The sequence below is a fragment of the Panthera uncia genome, assembly GCF_023721935.1.
Source record: "Panthera uncia isolate 11264 chromosome D3 unlocalized genomic scaffold, Puncia_PCG_1.0 HiC_scaffold_8, whole genome shotgun sequence".
Lineage (NCBI taxonomy): Eukaryota > Metazoa > Chordata > Mammalia > Carnivora > Felidae > Panthera > Panthera uncia.
In genome coordinates, this window is record NW_026057586.1 from 52,776,651 (window position 1) to 52,802,905 (window position 26,255).

General features: G+C 36.8%; 1 protein-coding gene across 8 annotated transcripts in view; it reads right to left on the reverse strand.

Moving 5' to 3' along the window:
* MYOM1 (myomesin 1) overlaps nucleotides 1-26,255 on the reverse strand; it is a 168,652-nt gene that overhangs the window by 42,413 nt on the left and 99,984 nt on the right. For 7 of the 8 annotated variants that reach the window (XR_007455300.1, XR_007455299.1, XM_049619690.1 and 4 more), the window contains 4 exons: nucleotides 23,003-23,199; nucleotides 15,899-16,025; nucleotides 12,565-12,749; nucleotides 10,050-10,164 (listed from right to left, as the gene is read on the reverse strand). Coding sequence is in view for 6 of the 8 variants with exons in the window: in XM_049619690.1 (XP_049475647.1) it covers nucleotides 10,050-10,164; nucleotides 12,565-12,749; nucleotides 15,899-16,025; nucleotides 23,003-23,199 (624 nt within the window). In the remaining 2 variants the exon portion in view is untranslated. Of the gene's footprint in view, nucleotides 1-10,049; nucleotides 10,165-12,564; nucleotides 12,750-15,898; nucleotides 16,026-23,002; nucleotides 23,200-25,134; nucleotides 25,423-26,255 lie in introns of all 8 variants that reach the window. The other variant, XM_049619691.1, reaches the window with a different exon arrangement.

The following is a 26,255-nucleotide window of genomic DNA, read 5'->3' on the forward strand; positions in this document are numbered from 1 at the left end:
CACATTTTTGTAATTTTCTGAGTCTTCTTCTTATAATTGATTTCTAGTTGCAAGCCATTGTGGTCACAGAAAATAGTCGATGTGATTTCAATGCTCTTGAATTTATTGGCACTTGTTTTGTGGCCTAACATGTGATCTATCCTAGAAAATGTTTCATGTGCAGTTGAGAAGAATGTTCAGTTGCTTTTAGATGGAATGTTCTGTATATATCTACTGAGTCCCTCTAGTCTAATATATCATTTAAGGCTGATGTTTCCTTATGAATTTTGTTTGGATGATCTAACCATTGATACAAGTGTTAAAGTTCCCTACTATTATTGTATTGCTATAAATTTTTCCCTTTAGGTTTGTTAATATTTTCTTTATATATCTTGGTGCCCCTATTATGGGTGAATATATATTTAAATGCCCTTGTCTATTATTACAGTCTTTGTTTTAAAGTCTATTTTTTTCTGGTATGAGTATTGCTACTCCAGCTTTCTTTTCATTTCCATTTGCATAGAATGTCTTTTCCCATCCCTTCCCATCGGTCTTTGTGTGTCTTTAAATCTGAAGTGTATCTTTAGATCTGTAGACAGCACATAAATGGGTCTTGTTGGGGTGTTTTTGTTTGTGTGTGTGTGTGTGTGTGTGTGTGTGTGTGTGTGTGTCTGTGTGTGTGTGTGTGTGTGAGAGAGAGAGAGAGAGAGAGAGAGGGAGAGAGAGAAAGCAAGGGAGGGGCAGAGGGAGAGGAAGAGAGAATATTAAGCAGGATCTACAACCAGCCCAGTGTGGAGCCTGATGCAATGCTAGATCCCATGACAGTGAGAGCAGGACCTGAGCCAAAATAAAGAATCAGATGTTTAACTGACTGAGACAGTCAGACGCCCTAAAATGGGTCTTGATTTTTTTTTTAGCCATTCCACCACTCTGTATCTTATTTTTATTTTTTAAAGTTTATTTATTTATTTTGAGACAGAGAGGGAGAGAATGAGAGAGAGAGCAAGCACATGAGCAGGGGAGTGGCAGAGAGAGAGGGAGAGAGAATCCCAAGCAGGCTCTGCACCATCAGCGTGGAGCCTGACGTGAGGCTCAAACCCACAAACCATGAATCGTGATTTGAGCCAAAACCAAGAGACAGATTCTCAACTGAATGAGCCACCCAGGTGCCCCTTCCACCACTCTATCTTTTGATTGAAGAGTGTAGTCCATTTACATTTAAAGTAATTATTGATAGAGATGTTCTTATTGCTATTTTGTGCATTGCTTTCTGGCTATTTTCTAGTTCCTCTCTGTTCCTTTTTTCTTCTCTTTCTCTCTTCCCTTGTGGTTTGATGGCTTTCTTCAGAATTATATTTAGGTTTCTTCTCATTTTTCAAATGTACTTACCATAGGTTTTTGCTTTGTAGTTACTGTGAGGTGCATATATAATTTTCTATGTATATAACAGTGTATTTTGAGTGATAGCAACTTAAATTTGAACATATTCCAAAACTTTACATTTTTCTCTCACCCACACATTTTTATTTTTGATGTCACATTTTACATCTTTTTATTTATGCATCCCTTAACTGATTATTGTAGTTTTAATTAATTTTAACTATTTTTGTCTTTTAACCTTCATACTTGCTTTATAATAGATGCATCCACTATCTTTACTACATATTTACCTTTTCCAGTGAGATTTTTACTTTGTTATATATTTTCTTATTATTAATTAGTGCCATTTCTTTTTGGTTTTGAGAAGTCTCTTTTACATTTCTTGTAAGACTAGTTTAGTGTAATGAACTTTAGCTTTTGCTTATCTGGAAAACTCTTAATCTCTCCTTCAATTCTGAATGATAACATTGCCAGGTAGAAAATTCTTGGTTGAGAATTTTTTTCTTTCAGCACTTTGAATATGTTGTGTCACTCTCTTCTGGCTTGCAAAGTTTCTGCTGAAAATTTTGCTGATAGCCTTATGGGCTTTCTCTTGTACACAATAAGCTGTTTTTCTCTTGCTACTTTTAAGATTCTCTCTTTAATTTTTAGCCTTCTAATTACAATGTGTCTTAGTGCGAATTTCTTTGGGTTCATCTTATTTGGAACTCTCTGGGCTTCCTGAACTTGTATGTCTGTTTCCTTCCCCAGATTGGGCAGGTTTTCATCTGTATTTCTTCAATAAGTTTTCTGGCCCTTTCTCTTTCTCTTCTCCTTCTGGGACCCCAATACTGCAAATGTTATTCCTCTTGATGTTGTCCTAGAGATCCCTTAAGGTATCTTCATATTATTAAATTCTTTTTTCTTTTTACTACTCTGTCTGGGTGAGTTCTATTGCTTTGTCTTCCAGCTCATTGATCTGATATTTGGCTTCATCCAGTCTGCTGTTGAATCCCTCTAGTGTATTTTTCAGTTTAGTTACTATATTCTTCAGCTTTGTAACTTTGATTTGGAATTTTCCTTATATTTTCTGTGTCTTTGTTGAGGCTCTCACTATGTTAACTCATTGTTTACCTGAGTTCAGTGAACCTCTTTATGGCCATTACTTTAAACGCTGTATGAGGTATAATGCTTACCCGTTTCATTAATGTCTTCTTCTGATGTTTTGTCTTATTCTTTCATTTAGAACATAATCTTCTGTTCTTTAATTTTTTTTTCCTGACTCTCTGTGTTTGTTTTTATATATTAGACAAATCAGCTACTGCTCCTGGTCTTGAAGGAGTGGTCTTGTGTAGATGTCATGTGGAGCCCAGAAGTGCAACCCCTTCTGACCACCAGAGCTAGATGCTCAAGGGACATTCCTTTTTTGGACTGCATGTACTCATGTTCTGTGGCAAGTCTGTGTCTACAGCTGGGCTGTGGGCGGGGCTGGTGTCTGGGCCAGCTGCAATATATGGCTGTGCTGTGGCATTGTTCAGGTGTCTGAATGGCCAAATTTGATCCCAAACTCATGCAACTTGAAGAATAAGAAAACCCTGCTTAGTTGCTGTCTCAATTGTCCCAATTACTGAGAGAAGACTATAGAATTATCTTGTTGACTTATTCTGGAGAACTAATTTTCATAAAGTAGTTGGAGGTCTTTTGTGAAAATATGAAGTGAAAGAAAAGATGCTATTTTAAAGTCCCAGGTGATATATGTGTTTCTACCTTAACCTATAAGTCTTACATCATTACGTTATAGCTGGGTTCTAACATAAGAAATGTACTAATTTATACTTTTAGAAAAAAATATGATAATTTTTTGGAAGTCTTAGATTAAAATTTATAATTTGAAATTAAGTAATTGCCTAGAGAGACAAAAGAGAAGGATTAGATGTAATGTAAGCTAGTATCTAAGAGAGTTTCCTCATCTGTGAGACTTTTCTTGATTAATCATGTCAAAGTACATGGTAGACTATATATATAGTGGGCAGAAAAAGAGGCATGAACATTCTTCAGTTTATGCACACATAATTTTGGCTATAGTAAGTACTATTAGTTGATTTATATAGATAAAAGGAAAAACAAAAAATAAAGCTATATTTGGCACTTAATGTTTAAAAATCAAATACTTGCTAAGACCTGTACTTGATTGGATTTCATTTTTCAAAAAGTAATATTCATGTTTCATTTATCAACAACAGGATTAAAGTATAAAGAGCAGGGGTTTTGTGTGCCATATTTTCCATACATATTACATTTGCAAGGGACTGGATTGAAAAAAACAGATTTAAAAGAAAAATGTCAGTTTAGAATTGCAATGTTTGCCTTATTCAAACTTATCTTGGTAAAGATTAAGTATAATACCAATATTTTGATAAACAGACAAGTGAAATAAAAATACCAACAAGAAAGTATTCTAATCACAATGGGTTTCCTACTTAATTTTATACCCAGATTTGAAAGCTTGATCTCTTCCATGACAAATCAGTAACATGTCAACTGGCTAAAATTATCTCTCTAGAAGTAATCATCATCTCAAGCTTTTGAAAAATCAAATTCACTGCAAATATTTCAAATACTAGTTATATAAGCCTATTTCTTGAACTCCGTAACAATTCTCATTAGGACATTGTGTTTAGTCAAAGTAACACTTCAAAGAAAGAATGCAATTTAAAAACATTTTGTAAACAGAAAATAAGTTCATTGTCTTAAAATGCTTAGCAAGTTATAGCTTGTTCTTATTTGTCACATCAATTACAATGTTGATGCTATCCAATCTTTCAATGCTTTTCAAATTCAAAGCTTTCCATTACTGTTTAAATTAATTTGTTAACATAGTTCTTTGAATAAAGATATTTTTAAAGAGTGACTTAGTAAGCCAAGTACTTTACAATAGTACCATAACAGGAGATTGATTGGAAATTCCTTTGGAAAAAAAGGTAGAGTTTTCCTGTGTTCAGGGTTTACAGAGAAAATGGTGTTTGGGGAAAGTAATTTAAAGAAATTATATGGGACAACAAAGAATAAATGTGAGGAGTTTAAAACAAAAAGATATATCTTGGAAAATTGAAAACAACTGAAAAATGAGCTCAGAGTTTCTCGTATCTGAAAAGGAAGGACATGTTGGCTTGTATATTCCTCTTTGTATGAAAAAGGAAATCACTACGGTCATCTGGAAGGGCTAATTTTTCCACATATTAAAATCTAAGAGGAAGTTTATGGGGCGCTTGGGTGGCTCAGTCGGTTAAGTGTCAGACTCTTGATTTCGGCTCAGGTCACGATCTCATGGTTGGTGAGATGGACCTGGTGTTGGGCTCTATGCTGATAGTTTGGAGATTGCTTGGGATTCTCCCTCTCCTCTCTTTCACCTCACCGAACCCAGGCACGTGCTCTCTTTCTCAAAATAAATAAATAAACATTAAAAAAAAAAAAATAAGAGGAAGTTCCGCAGTGGAATTCCTTAAATAAAGAAGTCCTTAAAATACACTGGGCAAAAAATTCCATAGCAATTTTCAAAAAGATATATGACATTCAAATGGGTGATTCTTTTTATAAATACTCTAGAAAAACAAGAGCAAAAGTAACGCCAGCATTTCTAATAGGCCCCAGGCTAATCCACCTAACAATGCCCATGTAGAGGGACCTGGTGCAGTGTCAGAGTAAGAAAGCTGTAGCCTTTTCTTTTTAGAATTTTCTTTTTAGAATGTCCCATGGCCTAATTGTTTTTTGTCAGGTACTGAGCTACTGTCAATTCACGGCTGAACTCATAAATGTCTGAAGAGCCACATTCTCTAAAGTTGATTAATGTATGATCAAAATGGTTCAGATATTTGACAGGTAGGCAGTAAATTTGATATGCTGCTGTCATATTAAAGGCTTCTCTGTGGATATTCTCATCTGGATGAAAGGCCATCTCACTTTCCCACATAGCTGGCACTGGAAAAGTAGACCAAAATCTGTCAGGACTTAGATTTTCTCAAAAATGACCTGTGAATCTTTGAACACGAAGAATTTGGTTAAGAACACAAGATATTTGGCCATAAAAATGAGAGATTACTTTGGTCTAAAAAGGATTTAAGAAGAGTTGTCTTGAGTCAGCTGCCTCAATCCTACAGAAATCCTACATAGGGACACAGGGATATACCATATTGTGTGGAATGGCATTTTAATGGTCCCTTCAGGCTTGCTACCACACTCAATATGTGAAAGAGTTAAGGTACAGCCCAGGGCTAAAATGAATGATTTGGAAATTAACTGTCCTACTTTTCTCTCTTCTTCAAAAAATGATTTAAAAAAATAAAATTTAAAAGCTAAAATGAAATCACAGTAAACTGTTCACTTTCCCATATATTTCATAATCTGGTATGCAGATTTTTTCATATAATTTAGTCTTTAACATCAGCATTAATAGATCACTTTTACAAGCTTTAGTTATTTGTCCTCCATGGTGTGTGTGTGTGTGTGTGTGTGTGTGTCTGGAGAGTGGGACAGAATAGAAACAGATAGAAATGAATTAATGTAATCAGCCACATATGATAACTTAGCTCCCTATGTTTAAGACCAGAACTACGGGGTTAACCTATCACTTTGCTATCCACATTGTGGCCTCCATTACAAAATATCTAGCGTTAAGTTTATACTCTGTGGCTATAAAACAGAGTCATACTCACTGGCCAAAACATAGTAGTCTTTCATTATTTTTTCCTTGAAATAAATGATTATCACACACCAGGTACTAGGCCCTCGAATACAGGGAGAAAAGACACAGTTTCTGTTTTGAAGGAGCCTACAGTGTAACACAGTTTACAACCCTGGTTTCATTCTAGAATTACCCAAACACCTAAACAAACAAACAAAAATGAACATATGCCCAGACTCAGTCCTGGAGATTCTGATATAATTGGTCTGCAATGGAGTCTGGAATGAAGTCAGTATTATCAAAAAGTTCCTAGCATGATTCTAATGTATACTGAATTTGAGAACTACTGTTTTAATGGGTGAAAGAGAACAGTTAATAAGCAAATACAAGTGAGTATTTCTAAATTACGCCAGTTGAGTCTAACAGTCAGCTTGGTTTCCAGCTTCAGAATCCTTTAAAACTCTACCTCCAGGCTACATTTGCTTTCTTGGTCCTGCCAGGTTCTAGGACCAAGCAAGTTTTAGAAACTGGAATTGGCTAACTCCACCCCAGCTCATTATTCCCTCTAGTTCTTCTAACTGCCTCCCTCCTAGTGACTAAGTCCTAACTTCTGGTAACCCAGGTCCTGCTTCGGACTCTGCCTTGTGTTTGGGTCCTCCTGCCCATCACCTGAATTCTCCTGCCTGCTGGTGAGTCACTGGTAAAAATACCTGCAGCCTGTACCACCAGTTATTTGTTGCTGGCCAGATCACCTGCCACACCTTGGCAGGTCTCTCTCTTATCTCCCATCTAACCAGGCTCACCTTACCTCCCGCTCCACCCAGGCCTGATGCAATCAGCAAGACACTATTTGAAAAATATCGAATATCGAGAATAGAAGTGCATCCATCTTATGTACCAACAAATCTACACTCAATATTTTACAGCGTATTCTTCTTTATAGGCTTTTCTAGCTTAATAGATTTCTTGGTAAAGCATGATACACTTAGTCCATTTTTCTGGATCATCATTAGCAGCACAAATGGACTTTCTGGCTGTGGCTGAGCTACTCTGCTGGCATATTCATTGACTTCAAAGGGAGACCAGTGATCCTCTCAGTCCTGGTGGATTAAGTTAACTTTTAACACAAATTCAAATTACACTTGAGGTATCTTGTTAGATGTATTTGAGTTTGCTGTTACATGATAAGCTTTATTTTCTATCTGAAATTTTAATAATGCATTCCAAAAGAAGCTGTTCTTCTGAAATAGCAATCCAAATTTCACATCCCAAATCTTGAAATTGATAACATGCTTTCCCACCCCTGCCCTATCCATTCTAACATAAAATAAATATCTGGGTAAAAATAAAATACTGGTATTTAACAAAATTATTAAATATAGACAACCTTACACTACACATAAGTTTTTACAGGGAGTTATGAAACCCAGTTTATAGCCTGTTCAGGTATGACAAATACTTTATGAATGTCTGTCATAGCTGTCATCTCACACCATGGTGTAAAGTCTGGGTTTTCCCCTAGATTGTAAGCCCAGTATACAATGATGATATCATATTCCTCTACTCCTGCTGCCCATGCAGCACCTGATTAATTGTAGGTGCTGAAGAAATCTATATTCCAAGAATGAATGTGTCTGTTGCATATGAACAAGTCCAAGTGTCTCCTGGTTTTGGGGCTTCTTCATGGTGAAGCACTTTGACATTGTGCATCGTAGGATTTTGTCCTAAGCTGTGAGCCAGAGAATGGCTTAATCTGGTGCTGTTTAGTGGATCAGTGTCTGCAGCTGCTCTTTGTAGTTATATTCTGAGAGTGGAATGGGCCCCCAAAATGACTTGTGTTGCTTTATTACAAATCAGTGAAACAAAACTCTTCACCCAGGAACTCACCAGAAGATCATTCTCTGGTGGTAAAATTTCCATAGTGATAGCTTTGTTAATGTCAGGCCGGGCCAGCTGCTATTCTGAGGCTATTGATGTGAAAATAAAAAGTCAATTTAACCTTCCTTCAGTTAATCTGATTTGGAATCCACTGCTTCCACGGTGCTTTTAACTTATCAATGACTAGGTTAAGAGCTCACCTTCATGGTAACCTAAATGTTGTTCTTACAAGGGTCTGCAGTTGGATCCTTTTGCATGTTGGCCATTTGGCATTTTCTATTTCCTTACAGTGGGCAACTGCAGAGTCTGATTCCTACAGGAATATATATCCTGGTGTCTTAGTGTGTTGCCTTTTATGTGTGTTTCTAGCATTTTCCTATTTTCTTATGGGATTTTATAAAAGGTACTTATATGAGGTGTGGCACTCTCTCCAGACAACTTGCACACTTGTGTATAAGGTCACTTTTCACACCCCAGTCTTAGAGGGTAGTTATAAGAGTAGTTGAAAGCAGGTTATGAAGTGATAGGATGACAGGGGTAGATATTTCCTAAAAGTATACTTTTGGTATACTTTTCAAGTAACTTGTAGTGAGATCAAAGGTTTCTATGTTTACTTTCTTTCCTTGTCGTAAAAATAAATATTACATTACATACCCAGCCTTTATTTTAATCTGAAAATAACTGGTTAATACTTTTTTATCCTCTTTCATTTCCAATGTTTAAAAAAATTTTCCTTAATGTTTATTTATTTTGAGAGAGAGAGAGGGAGAGTGCAAGCAGGAAAGGGGCAGAGAGAGAGGGAGAGAGAGAATCATAAGCAGGCTCCATCCTGTCAACGTGAACCCAACACGGGGCTCAGTCTCATCAATCATGAGATTATGACCTGAGCTGAAATCAAGAGTCAGATGCTTAACTGACTGAGTCACCCAGGTGCCTCATTTTTAAAATATATTTATTGATTTATTGGCACAATATCATGTTAATTTCAGGTGTACAACACAGTGATTCAATATTCTCATGCCTTAAGAAGTGATCACCTCAATAGGCCTAGTTACCATCTGTTACTATACAAAGTATACAAAATTATTGACGATATTCCCTACACTGTATATTACAGTGCTTCCTTTTATGTAACTTCTATGAACTGAAATATATAATAACTTTGAAAAGTAATAGAGATTAAATGACTAAATAATAATAATGTAATAATCTGAAGTTATTTGCACAGTAAACATTGTAAAATTTGTTTACATAATAAAGGGAAAGACTATCTTCTCTAGTCTAATCATGGTGTTTCTTGAAACTGGGAAGTGAAAGCGCCTCCACTCTATAGATCATCCAGTTAAAACTGCTGTTGGTTTAATCCAGGGGTCAGCAAAATGTGGCCTGTAGGCTAAATTTGTCCCATTGCCTCCTTTTGTAGGGTCTGCAAGCTAAGAATGGTTTTTACATTTTTAAACAGTTGAAAAAAATCAAAAGATAGTATTTCAAGACATGTGAAAATTATTTAAAATTTAAATTTCATAATACATGTAATATATAATGCACATAACTGGCACAATAAAATTTTATTAGAACACAGCCATGCACATGAGTTTATGTATTATCTATGGCTGCTTTTATGCCATGGCAGAGTTGAGTATTGTGACAGGGACCATATGGCCACAGAGCTGAAAATATTTACTATCTGGCCCTTCACAGAAAACATTCACTGACCCCTGGCTTAACATAATAGTTACAATTATATAAATTCTGCTTTTGTTTAAGAATCATGCTTGCTCACTGGGCTGTTCCAGCTTCTCCTATGACTGGGCAAATTACTCTTACAGGACTTAATGGCCAAGGAATAATGTCATAGGAATGTATACTTGAAACAGTCGATCCAGGAAGCATAATTTGATCAAGAACTTCCTTGTTTATAGGTGTAGACCAGAATAGCCCTGGATCATTTCAAACCTGGCTTACCCCTATCCTGAGAGCACCTTTGATGCAATAAATGACTCATGTCTGAAAGCCAAACTTATCAACTATTCAGCTGGCATACGTTGATAATTTTAAAAATTAGGAAAAACATAGAAAGTAAGGTTGAATGTTACTTTGGTATCTTACAAATATGAGATTAACTTTAATTTTAAAAAAAGTAAAAGCCTACCTGGACGGGTTTCTGCCACAACAGGCCCAGCAAGGTCAGACGGCTTGCCGACACCCGCCTGATTTATGGCTCGGACACGGAACACGTAGCTGGCACCCTCCTTGAGGCCTTGCACCTGGAAGAAGCAGGTACAGAAGTGATGGGTGTTCTGTGTCATTTAAACAGAAGTGCTCTTCCTCTGTAAATACAATTTAGTTGTGTAGCCCAAGTTCTCCCATTCGTGGAACTATATCTCCCATCAATACTGAAATTGACCAGATTAAACTTTTTTTTTCAGGTTAAACTTTTTATTTATTAATTTTTATTTTTTTTAAATGTTTATTTTATTGGGGTGCCTGGATGGCTCAGTTGGTTGGGCGTCTGACTTTGGCTCAGGTCATGGTCTCCCGGTTTGTAGGTTTGAGCCCCACGTCGGGCTCTGTATTGTCAGCTTTGAAGCCTGGAGCCCACTTCAGATTCTGTGTCTCTCTCTCTGCCCCTTCCCTGCTCGTTCTCTGTCTCTGTCTCTGTCTCTCTCTCTCTCGAAAATAAACATTAAATAAAAAATTTTTAAGTGTTTATTTCACTTTTGAGAGAAAAAGTGAGCACTAGCAGGGGAGGGGCACAGAGAGAGTAAGGGAGAGAGAATCCCAAGCAGATTCTGCACTGTCAGTCCAGAGCCCAATGTGGGTCTTAACCTCACGAACCATGAGATCACAACCTGAGCCGAGATCAAGAGTCAGACATGTAACTGAGCCACTCAGACACCCCAGATTAAACTTTTTAACATGTACATTTTTTTCTCCAGTTCAGACTTGAAAATTTTCTGAATACAAAATATCTGAAAGAGTGAATCTACATCTCAATGGGTATGGAGATTACAGGACATCTCTAGTTTTTTATGTCTATATTGTTTGGATTTTTCATTATGAGCCTGTGTCAGCTTTATAATCAGAAAAGTCAATAATTCTATTTTCACTTTAGAAACTGTGGACAAACTCTAAGATAATTTCCTCACAGAACATTCACTTCCCGGGTTGTGAGGTACATTCATTTTATATCAAGTCAATCTCTCTCTCTCTCTCTCTCTCTCTCTCCCTCCCTATATTTGCCTTTCTACTTTTTGTTTTTTTAAATGAGTGAACTTAACCATTCTTTGATAGGTTTAAACTCTATTATTTTTTCTTTCTGCCCCCCCCCCTTTTTTTCTGGGCGTTTGATCCCCTTTGCTTGGCTTCTCATCCTTGTTTTGCTTCACCTGAGTCAAGTCCAACTTCAGCACTTGGGATCCAGTGCTGTGCAAACTGGGGAGGTGGAGATAATCCTGGCCATAAACACATACCACCACCATCCAGGATGTGTCTGACTTTCATTTTACACTATCCTTTGGCCTTCTGACTCCTTTGGAGAACCAAACAGCATGCTACCTTCCTGCCCTTCCTTTACCTTTTCTCTTCCCCTTGAAATGTGACCTTGCCTACCTCCTCAAGGTTTTGTAAGGGGCTGGGGAACTCACTGGCATATGCTAAGATGTCATGTTTAAAGGTCATCTCTCTTGGAAGATATATTTATGGGGACAGTAGATACCTTAACCTTTGAAAGTGGCTGACAGATGGTATGGACTTTAGTCCACAGTGGCAGGTCAATGGTAGAGATCTTTTAGAGCAGGCATACTCTGAATATCTTCCAAGGTCCACCTCTAGGCAGTGGCTTATTCTGCCAACAGGTATTTCTATATGACTATGGTGAAGCTACCCTTCATCCTAAGTAATAAGAGCTAGAATCATACACCCCACAGTTTCTGAAGCCCTAGTATGGATTCAGGGTCTCCAGGTGCCAAGGATGACATAGGGGAAAACATTCTTTGGAGATATCCATTTGGTACAAGCGAGATTCAGTGGCTTTAGTAGAACAGTCTTTGGTAGATGAAGTTAGGAATTTGTTCAGTTAGAGCACTTTAAAGGAATCTGGAAGGCAAAGGCACAGATAAGGGTGAGGATTAGGTCAAGAGTTGAGTGAATTCATTCCACTGGCCTCCGAGAGCTCATGTGACACAAGCATGAGGAAGCCTGTGAAGTGAGACACAGCATGACTCAAAGGAATCCACAGGTAAACACTTGCCGGCATTAACACTAGGAAAATAGCACACTCAAAGCAAAAACTATCCTCAAAAAAAAAAGAAAAAAAATCAGAGGTGGAAATGTGAAAGTCACCTTTCTAAGACTGTAAGTAACAAAAATGTGAGGTAGGTAAGTATAGGCAAGGAAGGAAAGAAGAGGGAGAAGGGAGCTTGTGGATGTTTTCCAGAGGTAGGCTAAGGGATTCAGGTTAAATAGAACCAAATTGCTTTAAGCATCAGAAACTGCCCCCAACCCCAACCACTGCCAAATGGAAACTTACCAGGAGCCCAATATATGAAACAGACCAAAGCAGAAATGTTGTATTCTATCTTGCTAATTTTAAAGTTAATACCATTAGAGGAGCATTTCTTCTTTAAAACAAAAAAGTGTTTCTCAAAATATGAGCACACTCTTACCCTCAGGTATGTGTTTTTAATAGCTGCCTCATTGAGTCCTCGCCATTGGTCATCTTTGGCACTGGCCTCCTTCAAGTCCACAAAGTAACCAGTGACTGGAGTCCTTCCAGAGTGGATCGGAGGCCTCCACTGCAGAACTAGGGAGGTTTTCCTGACTTCACTACACTTGACACTGTGTGGGGGTCCTGAGAAACAGAAAGAGACCAATACATAAAAATCATGCTGTATATGAAAACATTCAAATACATGTAAATCTAGAACCACATTTAAAGTCTTAAAGCTGAATCCAGTGTTTTTCTTTTGTAAAATCTACCATTCCTTTAGAAATAGGTATTTTGTGGTCATTTCATATCAAGTTTACTCAATGGCTCTACATCAACCCACTCAGTCCCTTTATGAGCAGTAGGTGGTTAGGGGCCAGTTCAAGGTGCCCCTCAGAGGCTGGATGAAAATTTGCCTTCAGGGTGTCCTAGGCCCTGTGGTCCTCACCTTTCATCAGAACACTTTAACGTGGTTGCAGATTCAATTTCAGATTATTTTTCGATGGTAATCTGAAACTTTTCCTAAATCTCAAATAAGGAGGAAGAAAGCAACTCTATTTGATGGCATGTGAATATATATAGTAATATTTCTTTTATAGGAAAAAGGAATATATTACCAAAGAGCTCCCCTCTGGAGGGAAATCTTTCCCATAAAGCATATATCCCATCTAGGACTTAAACCAAACTACCATTACAGTTTACAAAGAACTTTCATCAAAACAGATACAATCAATCCCGTGAGCCCTGAATCTGTGCTAAACACTGCTAGATACTTATTTATTTATCTCATTCATCCTTAAGACAATTAACAGAAAGCTCAGAGAAGCCAAATAACTTGATCCACCTGTTCAGGAAGAGAGAAAAATGTTCTCCCTGTCCGTGTGCTCTTTGCACTCTTGGGAGAGTCCAAACCAGTAAGTGATTTCCCACATCTTTCCATGACCACCAGCTAGCTGGTGATATGTGCAGATGATATATTTTCTTTTTTCCTGTCTTTTAAAAAAAAATAAGTGATTCCTAATCAATCAATTAAAATCCCCTGAACTGACTCACAGTGCCCTAAAAAGCCAGCTACACACACAGACTCTACCATGCTGTGCCTTGGCAGTTTGCAATTGATAGCTCAATATTTGTTGGGTCCTGCACCTTGGCTTAACAGTCACAGAACTGTGTCAGCCTTGCCTTCTGACAAGGTAAGAGGTTTAAATAATGTGGTGATAGATTTAAATATTAACATCAATACCTTATACTAGTGTGTCATGTTCTGTTTTGCAAAGGGCTTTTAAACTATTTTCTTTTTTTTTTTTTTTTTATTTATTATTTAAAAAAAATTTTTTTTTACATTTTTTTTTTTTTTTTTGAGAAACAGAGTGAGACAAAGCATGAGTGGGGGAGGGGCAGAGAGAGATGGAGACACAGAATCTGAAGCAGGCTCCAGGCTCTGAGTAAGCGGTCAGCACAGAGCCTGATGAGGGGCTCGAACCCACGAACTGTGAGATCATGACCTGAGCCAGAGTTGGACGCTCAATCGACTGAGCCACCCAGGCGCCCCTAAACCATTTTCTTGTGTCATCCTTGGAACCCAATGAGGCATCCAAACACTTAGCACTCACCCTGCAACCTCTTTTGCTAACTATATCTTTTTGAATCAAACATTTCCCACAGGCCTGCTCAGAATTTCATAGTCTCTGGTCACTCATATTTTAACTTTATTCAGGAATTACAGAATTAAAAAAAAACAGATCCGCTTTCATGTAGGTGACAGAAGGAGCTTAAGAAATATCAACCAGCTTAGTGGAGGTACAAGGAAAGCAGCATGTTTGCGTCTTATATTTACTGAAGTTGAGTGAGTGCTTGAGCTTCTCTTGGGTTCCTCTTGTAATTTTTTTATTCACACTGGGTAGAGAAGTCATGCAGATAAACACTCACTAAGTGAAGGCAAAATGATGGTTCTTCAAGGGCACTAGGATTTCAAATAGAGGAAGAGGGTGGCATTAAGGACAAAGCTGGATCCACCCAATATGTTCCAGTGTGGCCTTGTGTTCTAATGTGGTCAATACTGGTGCTATACCAGTTATTACATATGTTGAATATTAAAGCCAAGTGGGAGAATCTAGTCATCCTGTGGCACTTACTGGATCTCTGAAGTTAGTACTGTTGGAAGCAAAATAAAATCATCTACCAAATACATTAACATTGTTAGTTTGAAATCTAATGGCTTCATACATTTGTTTGTATTCAATTTTTTAATTTGTTCAGTGTTGTAGCTGTATGAGTTTTTAAAATCATAGGTAAATGTTTCTGTCTTTTTCCATTTTCTTCCCTGTTCAGCCAACTACTCACAATGGCAACCTCCAAAAGAGACTACTTCCAGCCAGGTACCAGTACCTTTGTTATGATGCAGAGTTGGGACAAAGGTGTAGAGAGAGCAAAAGGACTGGAGAAGTGAAGAGAGATAAGTGGAGAAAGTCTATGGCTTAAGTCCTAGGCAGGCATGTTAAGTCCACCTACATGACATAACAAAGAGCTGGCAGCAAGGGAGGAGAGAGACACCAAGGAAGAGGAGACATATTGGCTGAGCCCGGAGAGAGAGATTTTGAGCAGGTTGACAAATGAAAGGTTCCAGTGCAGTGGGAGAATGCATGAGAATTAGGGAGTGCAGGAAGAAGTTTCTGAGATACTTTGTTGGGGGATATGAATTGGATGGCCTTCAGCAGTCTTTAAGAAGCACAAGTAAAAAATCAGAATTCCTTTTCTTTTTTTTTTTTAATTTTTTTTTTTAACGTTTATTTATTTTTGCGACAGAGAGAGACAGAGCATGAACGGGGGAGGGTCAGAGAGAGAGGGAGACACAGAATCTGAAACAGGCTCCAGGCTCTGAGCGGTCAGCACAGAGCCCGATGCAGGGCTCGAACTCACAGACCGCGAGATCATGACCTGAGCTGAAGTCGGCCACTTAACCGACTGAGCCACCCAGGCGCCCCCAGAATTCCTTTTCAATGATCATGTGGTACTCCTATTTTGTGCTTCTGTTAATCCTATTCCAAGCAGAGGGATAACTATGAGGGCTCTCGGATGTATTTGGAATACAAGCACAAGAAATTATACTTTATTTTATATAGGTACCTATTATTTAATAGGATTATAAAAATATTGTAACTAAACATAAGGGGTCAAGAGAATTCTTTTCCCTTAGGAGTTGTTTATATAGCACTTAAATGTAGTTCCAAGTTGTAGTTTCTTTTGGAAGAAACCCCAAGCCTCACTGCTGAGATACGGTTAATATAGTTTACCTGGAACAGCAATGGTCCACTCTTCACATTTGAAGCATGCACTTACTGCTGAGGGCACTCCCAACCCAGCAATGTTCATGGCTGCCACTTGGAACTGATACACCATGTTTTCCTTCAAGTTGCTAATCTGCAACACAACATCACAGAGAGTGGATGTTGATTCATGTTTGTTTTTTAAAGTTGTTCAATATTTTATTTACTTACCTCCTGCACTGGATACACCCTGAGGTGACCCCCAATGAGTCATACCCTTTTGTAATCTCCTCCCCTTGAGTGTGGGTGAAGCCTGTCACCTGCTTCCAACCAAGAGAATACGGCAAAGGTATTGGAATATCAGCCCCATGATTGTTGTTCCATCATACGGAAAAGGGGGAGGGATATTATAGATGTAATCAAGGTCTCTACTTAGTTTATTTTTGAGTTCATCTAAAGGGAGATGATCCTGGGTAGGCCTGATTTAATCAGATGAAAGCTCTTAAAATGGGGTTTGGGACTTTCTTAATGAGAACACTCTCCTGATGGCCTGGAAGAAGCAAATGTCAGGTTGAGAAATGCCTAGCCACTCACATTTGGAGAAGGGCAGTCTGTAGGAGCAGAGGGCCCCAGCCTCAGAGCTGAAGGAACTGAATTTTGCCAGCAATTGAATCAGTTTGCAAGAGGAACTCAGCTCCAGATGCAAATGAGCCCAGCTGACACCTAGATTAAAACTTTGTGAGACGGGGAGCAGAAGCCCCATCTGAGCCATATGTAGACTCCTGACTTGCAGACACTGTGATATAACAAATGTGAGTCTTTTCAAGTCACAAAGTTTGTGGTAATCTGCTATGCACCAATAGAAAATTAATGCTTGTACAGATAAAAATTAAGAGAATTCTAAACTAGGAATCAAAATATTTAAAATCTTGTCGTTTTTGTGCTCCTTACTGAGAGACTAATATTTTCTATATCCCTCAGAAGAAATTGGGTTGTTGTACATATATGTGATAAAATAAGGAATGTGAAAACATTTGCAAAATAGAAATGACAGAATATACTAGTGTGAAAAAAATCCATGGACTATGAACAATCCTCTGAGCACTAAAAATACTTAATAAATGGAGGTATTGATGGAAACACCTGAATTAACAAAGTTTACCCATTGTATGATTTAAGACTACACAAGACAAATATATATCTCTGATCCAGTCTACTCCTGATTTGATCATGAAGTCGTAAGTTCATCTGCAAGAGGGTCTATTGCCAGTTATTTAGGGTACAAGTAGAATACAATGGCTATATGCTTGGTAACAGAATAATACAAACTCCCTTTTTGATTCACACGCACATACATACACTCCCTTTAAGAAGGGGAAATCTTGTTAATTAAGAGGAAACTATCATGTAGATAACTTGGATCTAAAAGCACTTTATTCAGGTACCAGCTGTTCTGGGGCTCCGTTAGTGTGAACAACTAGTCCAATTTTCCTGGAATTATGGGGTTTCTAAGGATGTAGGCAGTTTAGTGCTGAAACTAGGAGAGTCCTAGGCAAACTGGAAAAGTTGGTCATTCTAGGCTTAGGTGAAATACTGTGGCATGGGACTTCTATTTCTGGCAATGGTGAACTAGGCTATAGAGATTAATCACCCTGCTAAAAAATTAAAAAACACCAGATAAAAATATCTTTTAAAAATCTTCTCAAAAGCATCAAATTAGTGTCAAGATGTTACAGAATTATCAGGCCAGCATAAAGGGAAATAGGGAACAAAGAGAGATAAATGAAACATCGAAGTGGCTTTTACTTTGGGGAACTGGCCAATAAAAAATTTTTTTTGACCTTTGGTTTTGATTATCTGACAAGTAGAGGGACTCAGAAATCAAAGCCTAGAGCGAAACCAAAAAGGAGATAATAAAAGGGAACCCTCTACTATTAAGCTGGAACCCCAAAGGGTTTTACTCTTTGGGGATAAAGTTGAATTAGAAATCATTCTGCCTTCATACAGTGTAAATTCACATTGCTTGTTTGTCCAAAAAATTAAAGCCTTATACTTGATTTAAGAAAAAACTGAACATGGGGTATCCCCAGGTACTTTGCAGAAGCAAATACATATTTTCTCCAGAGAAAGATGCCTTCATGCTAAACCTCAAATTATTAATGCAAGCAATATTTTAAGGACAATGAGCATCACATAATCAAGGATAACCAAGCATAGAAAACAAGATACCATGAGCAAGACAACAAAACCAGTGATGACAGATATAGACCTGCAAAGATATTAGATGATGTAATCATCTGACATAGATTAGAAAAACAGCTATGGTTACTATGTTTTAAGTATAAAATACAAATTTAAAATATCTGCAGGAGAGAGCAAACTATAAAATATTTTGTAAAATATGACTTATAAAAGGGAAAATACAATAAGAAAAAAATAACGGGATGTGATTAACAGGAAATCAGATGAAAAGAAGAGGAACTTTGTAAACTAATAGAAAGTTATGAGAAATTACACAGACCACAGTGGAGAAAGACACAAAGATGGGAAAGAGAGAAGAGCAATTAATAGACGTGGAAGATAGAATGAGAATGCCAAATGCATGTTAACTAGAGCTTCAGGAGAAGAGGGGAGAGAAGGGAGCAGCAACAATATTTTAGGAGATAGTGGCTTAGAGTTTTCCAGAAAGATATTCCTGAAAAAATCCAACCCACAGGTTAAAAATCCTCCTCCTGTCAAAATCCTTGGAAGAGACATTGTTAAAAAACCTATACCTAGACACATACTACTTCAACTGTAGCATACCAAAGAGATAGTGAAAATATTAAAAGCTGTCTAAGAGAAAAGACAAATAATCTTCCAATGAGCAAACAGACTAAAAGCTGACATGTTGAGGTGCCTGGCTGGCTCAGTTGGTAGAGCATGTGTCTCTTGAACTTGGGGTTATAAGTTTAAGCCCCACATTGAGTACACAGATTACTTAAAAAAAATCTTAAAAAAATAAAAATAAGAGCTGACATGTCAGTGGCAACAATGAGCCAAAAGACAGTGAAATTATACCTTTAAAGTGTGAAAGAAAAGAACTACTATTATATAATGTTTTATCCAGAAAAAATTTTTTGAAGAATGAAAATAAAGTTATTTTCAGATAAACGTGAAGAGTATGTATCTTCAGAATACCCTCACTAAAGAACATTCTAAACTATTTAATTTAGACAAAAGGAAAGTAATCTCAAATGGAAGGCCAAAGATATAAAATCAAATAAAATGTAAAATATGTAGATAAATCTAAATAATTATTGAGATAAAACAATAATAACAATACTTTTGGATTCAAAAAAAGACTTAACACACACAATAGCATACAAGTTGGGAACTGGCTTAAGGTATTTTGAGGCTCTATGTTTCTCAGACAAGGGTAAAACAATAGAATAAATTCAGACTGGACTGTTAATTTGCTCACGGTAATTTCTAGAATAACCACCAAAAACAAACCCAGAAACCCAGAATCTATAGCTTTCAAGGTAGTGTACAGGAATAAGGGGATGACTGACGGGGAAAAAAACTATTCAAAGTAGTCAAGTAAGGACAGAAAATGAAACCAAACAGGCACAACAAATAGAAAATACAAAATAAGATAACTGGTTTTTCAAAAAAGTAACTAGTAGTAACATTACTCTAGTTAAATGACAAAGACTCTCAGGTAGGAAAAAATACATAACCCTATACTATTTTTAAAAGACACATACAAAGCATAAAGTTAAAGACAGATAGAAAGTTAAAGGATGAAAAATTATATACCATGCAAACACCAACCAAAAGAAAATTGGTAAGTTTCTATTAATAACAGATAATATAGACTTTAAGGAAAAACATATTGTTAGTGATACAGAAAGTCACTTCGTACGCATCTAATAACATCCCTTCAAAATATATAAAGCAACATTTTAATTGGGTGAATTTTACAATATGTGAATTATATCTCAATAAAGTGAGATTTTCCTGGAATTTTCACTTCCAGTACTATCCTTGTCAGGTATTTATATCAAATTCATTACAGTCTCAGGGTAATTTCATTCATGAACATAGAGGCAAAAAATCCTAAACAATAATAAGCAAAAAAAAAAAAAAAAATCAAGTAATATACAGACACAGTATACATAATGTCCAGTTTGGATTTATGCCAGGAACACAAGGTTGTTTTAACATTAGACAATTAGTAGAATATACCACATTAAAACTCAAGAGAAAAATTGTATAACCATATCAATAGATTCAGAAAAAATATTTGATAATTTAAATTAATTCTTAACTAGGAACGGAAGGAAACTTCCTTTAGTTGATAACAGATGTCTATCAGACACTGATAGTAAATATAACATTTAACAGTGAAATGTTGAAAAGTTTTCTTTTAAGATAAAGATCAAGTCTAGAATGACCAAGACCACCACTTCTATCAACATTTTGTAAAGACTCTAAGCAGAAAGTTAAGAAAATGAAGCAAAAAATATAAAATTTGGAAATGAAGAAGTAAATTGTCATTTGCAGATGATATGATGATACATAAAAAATCAAAAAGAGTTCATAGGTAGCTTTTTGAAATTATGAGACAATTTAGCAAAAAACCTATACATAACAATGACATGTAAAATCAATGTATAAAAATGAGGTATATCTCTATATTCCAGCAATAACAAAATAATATAAAATATACTATTTAAACACTGAAAATATGTAACACCTATAAATAAATAACATGATGTGTAGGACTTCTATGGAGAATTATAAAACTTTATTGAGAAACTTTAAAGAAGACCAAAATAAATGGAGAGAAATATCATGTTCATGTATTAGAAGATTTAATATTTTAAAAATGTCAAGAGCACTTGGGTGGCTCAGTTGGTTAGTCCAACTCTTGATTTTGGCTCAGGTCATAATCTCATGGTTCATGGGATTGAGATCAGGCCCCTAGCCGAGCCCCGTGTTGAGCCCTACCTTGGGCTCCTTGCTGTCAGCAGGGAGCCTGCTTGGGAGTCTCTCTCTTTGCCCCTCCCCCACTCCTGCACTCATTCTCTCTCTCACAAAATAAATAAACATTAAAAATATATTTTAAGATATCAATGATTCCTCAATTTCTTTGTAGAGTCAATACAATCCCAATCAGAATTTTAAAATGTTTTTGTTTAATTTAATTTTTCTTATTATATTTTCTTTTGCTTGTCTTGTTTTTTGGTAGAACTTGGTAACCTAATTGTACAATTTATATCAAAGTGCAAAGGGCTAAAAATAGCCTTGGAATAAAAAAATAAACGAAGATAATTTGATCTACCAGTTATCGAATTTACTATAGAGTGGTAATGATTAAATTAGTGTGGTACTCGCCCAGTGGTAGACAAACAGACCAGTGGAACAAAATAGAGAACATGGAAGCAGACACTCACATCAAAGAAACTTGATACATGATACAGATAGCCTAGCAGAATAGCTGCAATTTTCAATAGATAATGCTGGGACAACTGAAAACCCATGGGGGGAAAGTGAATGTTGACTTTTACTTTACACCACACACAAAATTTATAGGCGAAGTAATGACTTTAATGTAAGTGGCAAACCATAAAGCTTTGAGAAGGTAATCTAATACAATATCCCCATGACCTTCAATAGGGAAGGCATCTCTTAAAAAAAGGGTGCGGGGGTACAGCAATCACTAATGACAAAGCCAATGCTGTTAAGTCTGGCCACAATAAATCTGACATTAAAACTAGTGTCATTACCATAGGGAGAAGAAAATGCCAGCCAATAAATGGGAGAAGATAGACGCAGATTCTACAGCTACCAAGGATTTAAACTCAGAATATATAAAGAACATCACCAGTCAGTAAGAAAACCTAGTAGAAAACTGGCAAAACCTTTGAATAGGCATGTTATAAAAGGAGATTTCAAGTGGAATATGTATACACAAGAAGAGATGTTCAGACTCATTTGACACTTTGACTGTCAAAACTGAGAATGTGTGAATATAGCAAGTGTTAGAAGGATGTGCAACAATGGGAATTCTCATACTCTTTAGAAAAACAGTATAGAATTATCTACTAAAATTGAAGATAAACAGACTCTCTGGACCAGCAATTCTACTTTTAGATAATAACCTACAGAAACTAGTGCATGTATGTGCCAGCAGATACAAACAAAAGTGTTCATAGCTACACTGTTTGATATAGCTATGAATGCAAAAATGCCCGAATATCAATCAATAACTGAATGGAAAAGTAGATTGTGAGATGGTCCTATGATAGAATACAACACAGTAATGAAGTCATAGCTACACACTGACATGGAAGAATCTTAAAAACATAATTTTATTTTAAGTATTCTTGTTTTATTCTTTATGTGTTCAGTATGTGTGTGATATTTCATAAATTTTAAGTGTTAGATTTAAAAAGCGTGGCACTGAGTTAGGGAAAGCATTCGCCCAGCCTCGCCCTGCTCTTGCCCCCACAGCTTGGGGTTCTGTGAGTACTAGGAGGTGGTAACTTTCCTCCAGCTGACAATGCTCTAAAGGGGGGTGGGGGGGAGCATAGTTGTGGCAACAGTAAGACCCTTCAAGTGTGCTGAGATGGGCAAAGCAGTGAAGAAGGGAAACTTGTGGGTATACACATGTGAACAATCCCTTCATGGGGGACACTTCACAAGTGGTGAGCTGAGTCTGACCACCAGGCCCATGTCCCTTTATCCTTTGTCATTTGAACACTGAAAGTTAAAAATCTAGTCATTTGGATCCTGGGACCCTTGGTGCTAGTGGCATATTGGTTACAGATATTTCATAAGTCTTGAAATAAACACTAATTTTTATAATAGATATACATTTCACAGTAAATGTTCTGGGAAGTTATTGCTTATGTGTATGAATCAGAAAATACAAATCCTTCCTGGTCAGATCACTTCTACTTACCTTATATGACTTACCGTATATGACAATGACAAAACTCATGTCATTGCAGACAATGGACCCTGGAGTAATGACATGAATCATTTACAAGGTGCTGGGTGTGTAGGTGAGTGTGCATGGTGTGCAAGTGACCGTGTCATCATATACATGACACTCCACACTACAGAAGGTCACACATTTACCTTATATGCCTCATCACTGACAGCTTTGATGTTGGCTTCTCTCCATCTTCCCGGTACCCCGTCAATTACCTCACGATAGTTCACATAATAGCCAGTAATTTCAGCCCCTCCACTCTTATCTGGTTGCTTCCATCCAAGAACCATCGAGTCACGACAACTTTCAAGACAAGTGATATCATAGGGTGGCGATGGTGCCGCTGTTGCAATATGAATCGCTCGTGAGTAGACAGAAATGCATTTATGATTCTATGTACATTAAACTCATGTCATTAGTACCATGTGAGAGGGCACTAGGCTCTTGCAGTATGAGACTAAATTGTGAGACTGATCAGTAACTTGGCATCCAATCTGGTGTATGAGAAAAAAGCCAACACAGAGTAAAAAGGGCACTGCAATTATTATTGCAAAGATAAAAAGAAGCTGCCCCACCCCTCCACGGAAGAATAATTTTTGAAATACTAACAGCAAGATGGTGCAATAATATGAAAAGTGATTCTGTTACCCGTAAGAAGACATCTTTTCCCCAAGATATATATTTTTGTTTCTTTTTGTAGTTTTGTTTCTATTTGCTCCTTCAGGAAAATGAAATGTGTATATTAATTTCTCCCTCAATTTCCTTACTGAGAATTTCCATATTATTTCCAAAAGGATAGCATTTCACCATTTGGGCATACATACCCTTGTGAGACCTTACAACTAAACAAGTTCTGTCTACACACAGGACAAATCTTATTCTGGAACTCAGCTAAATGCCACCTTAAAAAAAATTTTTTTTTTAAAGCCAGGCACAATCTGCCATGTGATTTTTCTCTTATTACATAATACTTTTTGCTGCATTATTTTTAATCTGATGTTGGACTATTATTCATATAGTACAAAATACTGAATAGTTGTCACTGTGTTTATTAGTGCATAACCAGAAATACATGTGGACGATGTTTTAAAAGACTTACTTCATTTATGTGGCTTTGCTGATCAACTTTTCACCTAACTGCTAAATTATGGTTTTCGATAAAGAAAGAGAAGGTGAGATGGTGGAAAGAAATCCATCTAGATGTGCAATAACATCAGAAAGAGTTTTCTAAATATTTATTTGGATTATAGGAAAAAAAGAACTATTTATTCTTATTCAAAAGATTCTCAGAACAATAAAGATTTTAAAAATAATACATGTGTTTCTCTTCCCCCTCACCAACCTCCTTCATTCTTTACATTAAAAAAGAAATTTCTCTCTCTCTCTCTCTCTCTCTCTCTCTCTCCCTCTCCCTCCCTATTACAGAGCAATGTTGAATGTGAATTCTCAAATGAATATCCCATCTCAAAGTTGAAGGGACAATAAAGGTGTCAAAAAAATACATTACAGAAGTTACGGGTGGGGAAGTAATAGGGGGTGGAAGACAGGCATGCTATAGTTTGTCAGTATATGCTTATCATTTCATTTTTATTTGATAAGAAAAATACTGTCTCCTAGAATATATAAGACACAAGTATCAAATATCCTAATCAGAAAATTCTGAGCTTACTGATAAATAGTCTTAAATAAAACAGTTCTGGGAATGTGATTCATAAATCATAGAATTTAGCTTTATATGATTATAATACCCTATTAAACTTTTCATGGTAACTCAGAGAGATAATGTTACTCATATTTATTTGAATTAAATATGAAAGATAACTTGAACACCTGAAGATAAACAATGGAAGTTAATAACTATGATCCTGATTAAATGTGACTTCTTTGTAAAATATTTTTCCTATACATGTACTGAAGATAAACATTTCAAAGGACCTCACATAGGCTGTGATTCTCAAATTCTTTGTGCTCTTAGCTCTAATTTTCTTAGCAAAATGAGGCTAAACCTGTGTCTGTCTGAGAAACCAAAAAGGACTCTATAACCCAATCACCTTATTCTATTGTCACTAAGCACAGTAAACTATGTATAAAAGCCAAGCTCATATAAAATTACTTTTACAACTCACTAGACAAAAGTATTGCAAATGGATAGCTGAAAACACAGAAAATTAAGAATATACATAGATGAAAGCGAACACAGATGGAAGAGTGTGATCCGGACGATGAGGTGAGGACACTGATGGAGACAGATGGAACAGTTGACTCTTTCAACTCTCACCTATGTCCTTCTTCTTTTTCAGAGGGTCAGACTTACTTTTCCCCTCAAGAGCTGCCTTCTGTGGTGATGGGGTAAGCTCTTCCTGAACTGTTTCACTTACTTTACTCACTTCTGTTTGGCCCAGGTTGTGAGCGCTACTGGGTAGTGAAGGTTTGTTAAGTTTGCTACCAAGCAAAGCATCTTTCTTAAAGGTTGGCCGGGAGGCTTCATGCATGCCTCCCCTGGAGTCTGTTAGTCCACCAGGTGTATCATTCAGTTCAGGCCACACATCTGGAGACACTCCTCCCCCTACAATCACCAGATAACAACAGAAACGCTTTGAGCCCAGACACAGTCCAAATTGCTCTTACTTAACAGAACAAAGGGAAAACCATTAGGACCACAAACAGAACAAGGAATCTTAGTTTAACAGAAATCACTCAGATTTGCAAGAAATACGGAAAGCACACGTTTCACATAATTTACACCAAGGAAACATTTCAACTTCTCCATATTCTGGAAAAGAAGAAATGAGAACAAAAAACCACAGACAGAAACAGGAACCATTTTGATTTGCAGAACCCAAGTATATACAAGAAAAAAGCAAACTTCTGACGTTTTTTGAAAGATATTAAGTCCTCTTAATTCACAGAATGAGGGGGCAGAATGGATCATAAAGTGCACAGGACATACATTAAAGATCCTGATTTTATAACAGCTAGAATTATGTACATTACTGAAATATTAATGGCCTGTACCTCCCAACCTCAAAAAAAAAAAAAAAAAAGTTACCTACTGTCCATATTATAAGGAATATTAAAAAGTAATACGGCATGATAACTGAAGATAACTGGTATTAAATAATCTTTCCCTTCAAATGTGTGTCACTCTATCACAGACATCATTTTTAGTGCTCTGAGCTATGTGGGTCCTTTCCCTGCTTTATCTAAGATTGGGAGGCACATCATGTACACTCATACAATTACTTTATTACGGGTTTTATTCTGTTGGTTACTTTGTGAGCAGAAATGTAGCATATGACCAAGCAACCACAAGTATCTTGCACGAAATTTAGAGGAGTTTGTAAAAAGCATGTTGTTAGTGAAAACAAGCCAGGCTTTGTCGCAGGTGAAATGGCATTT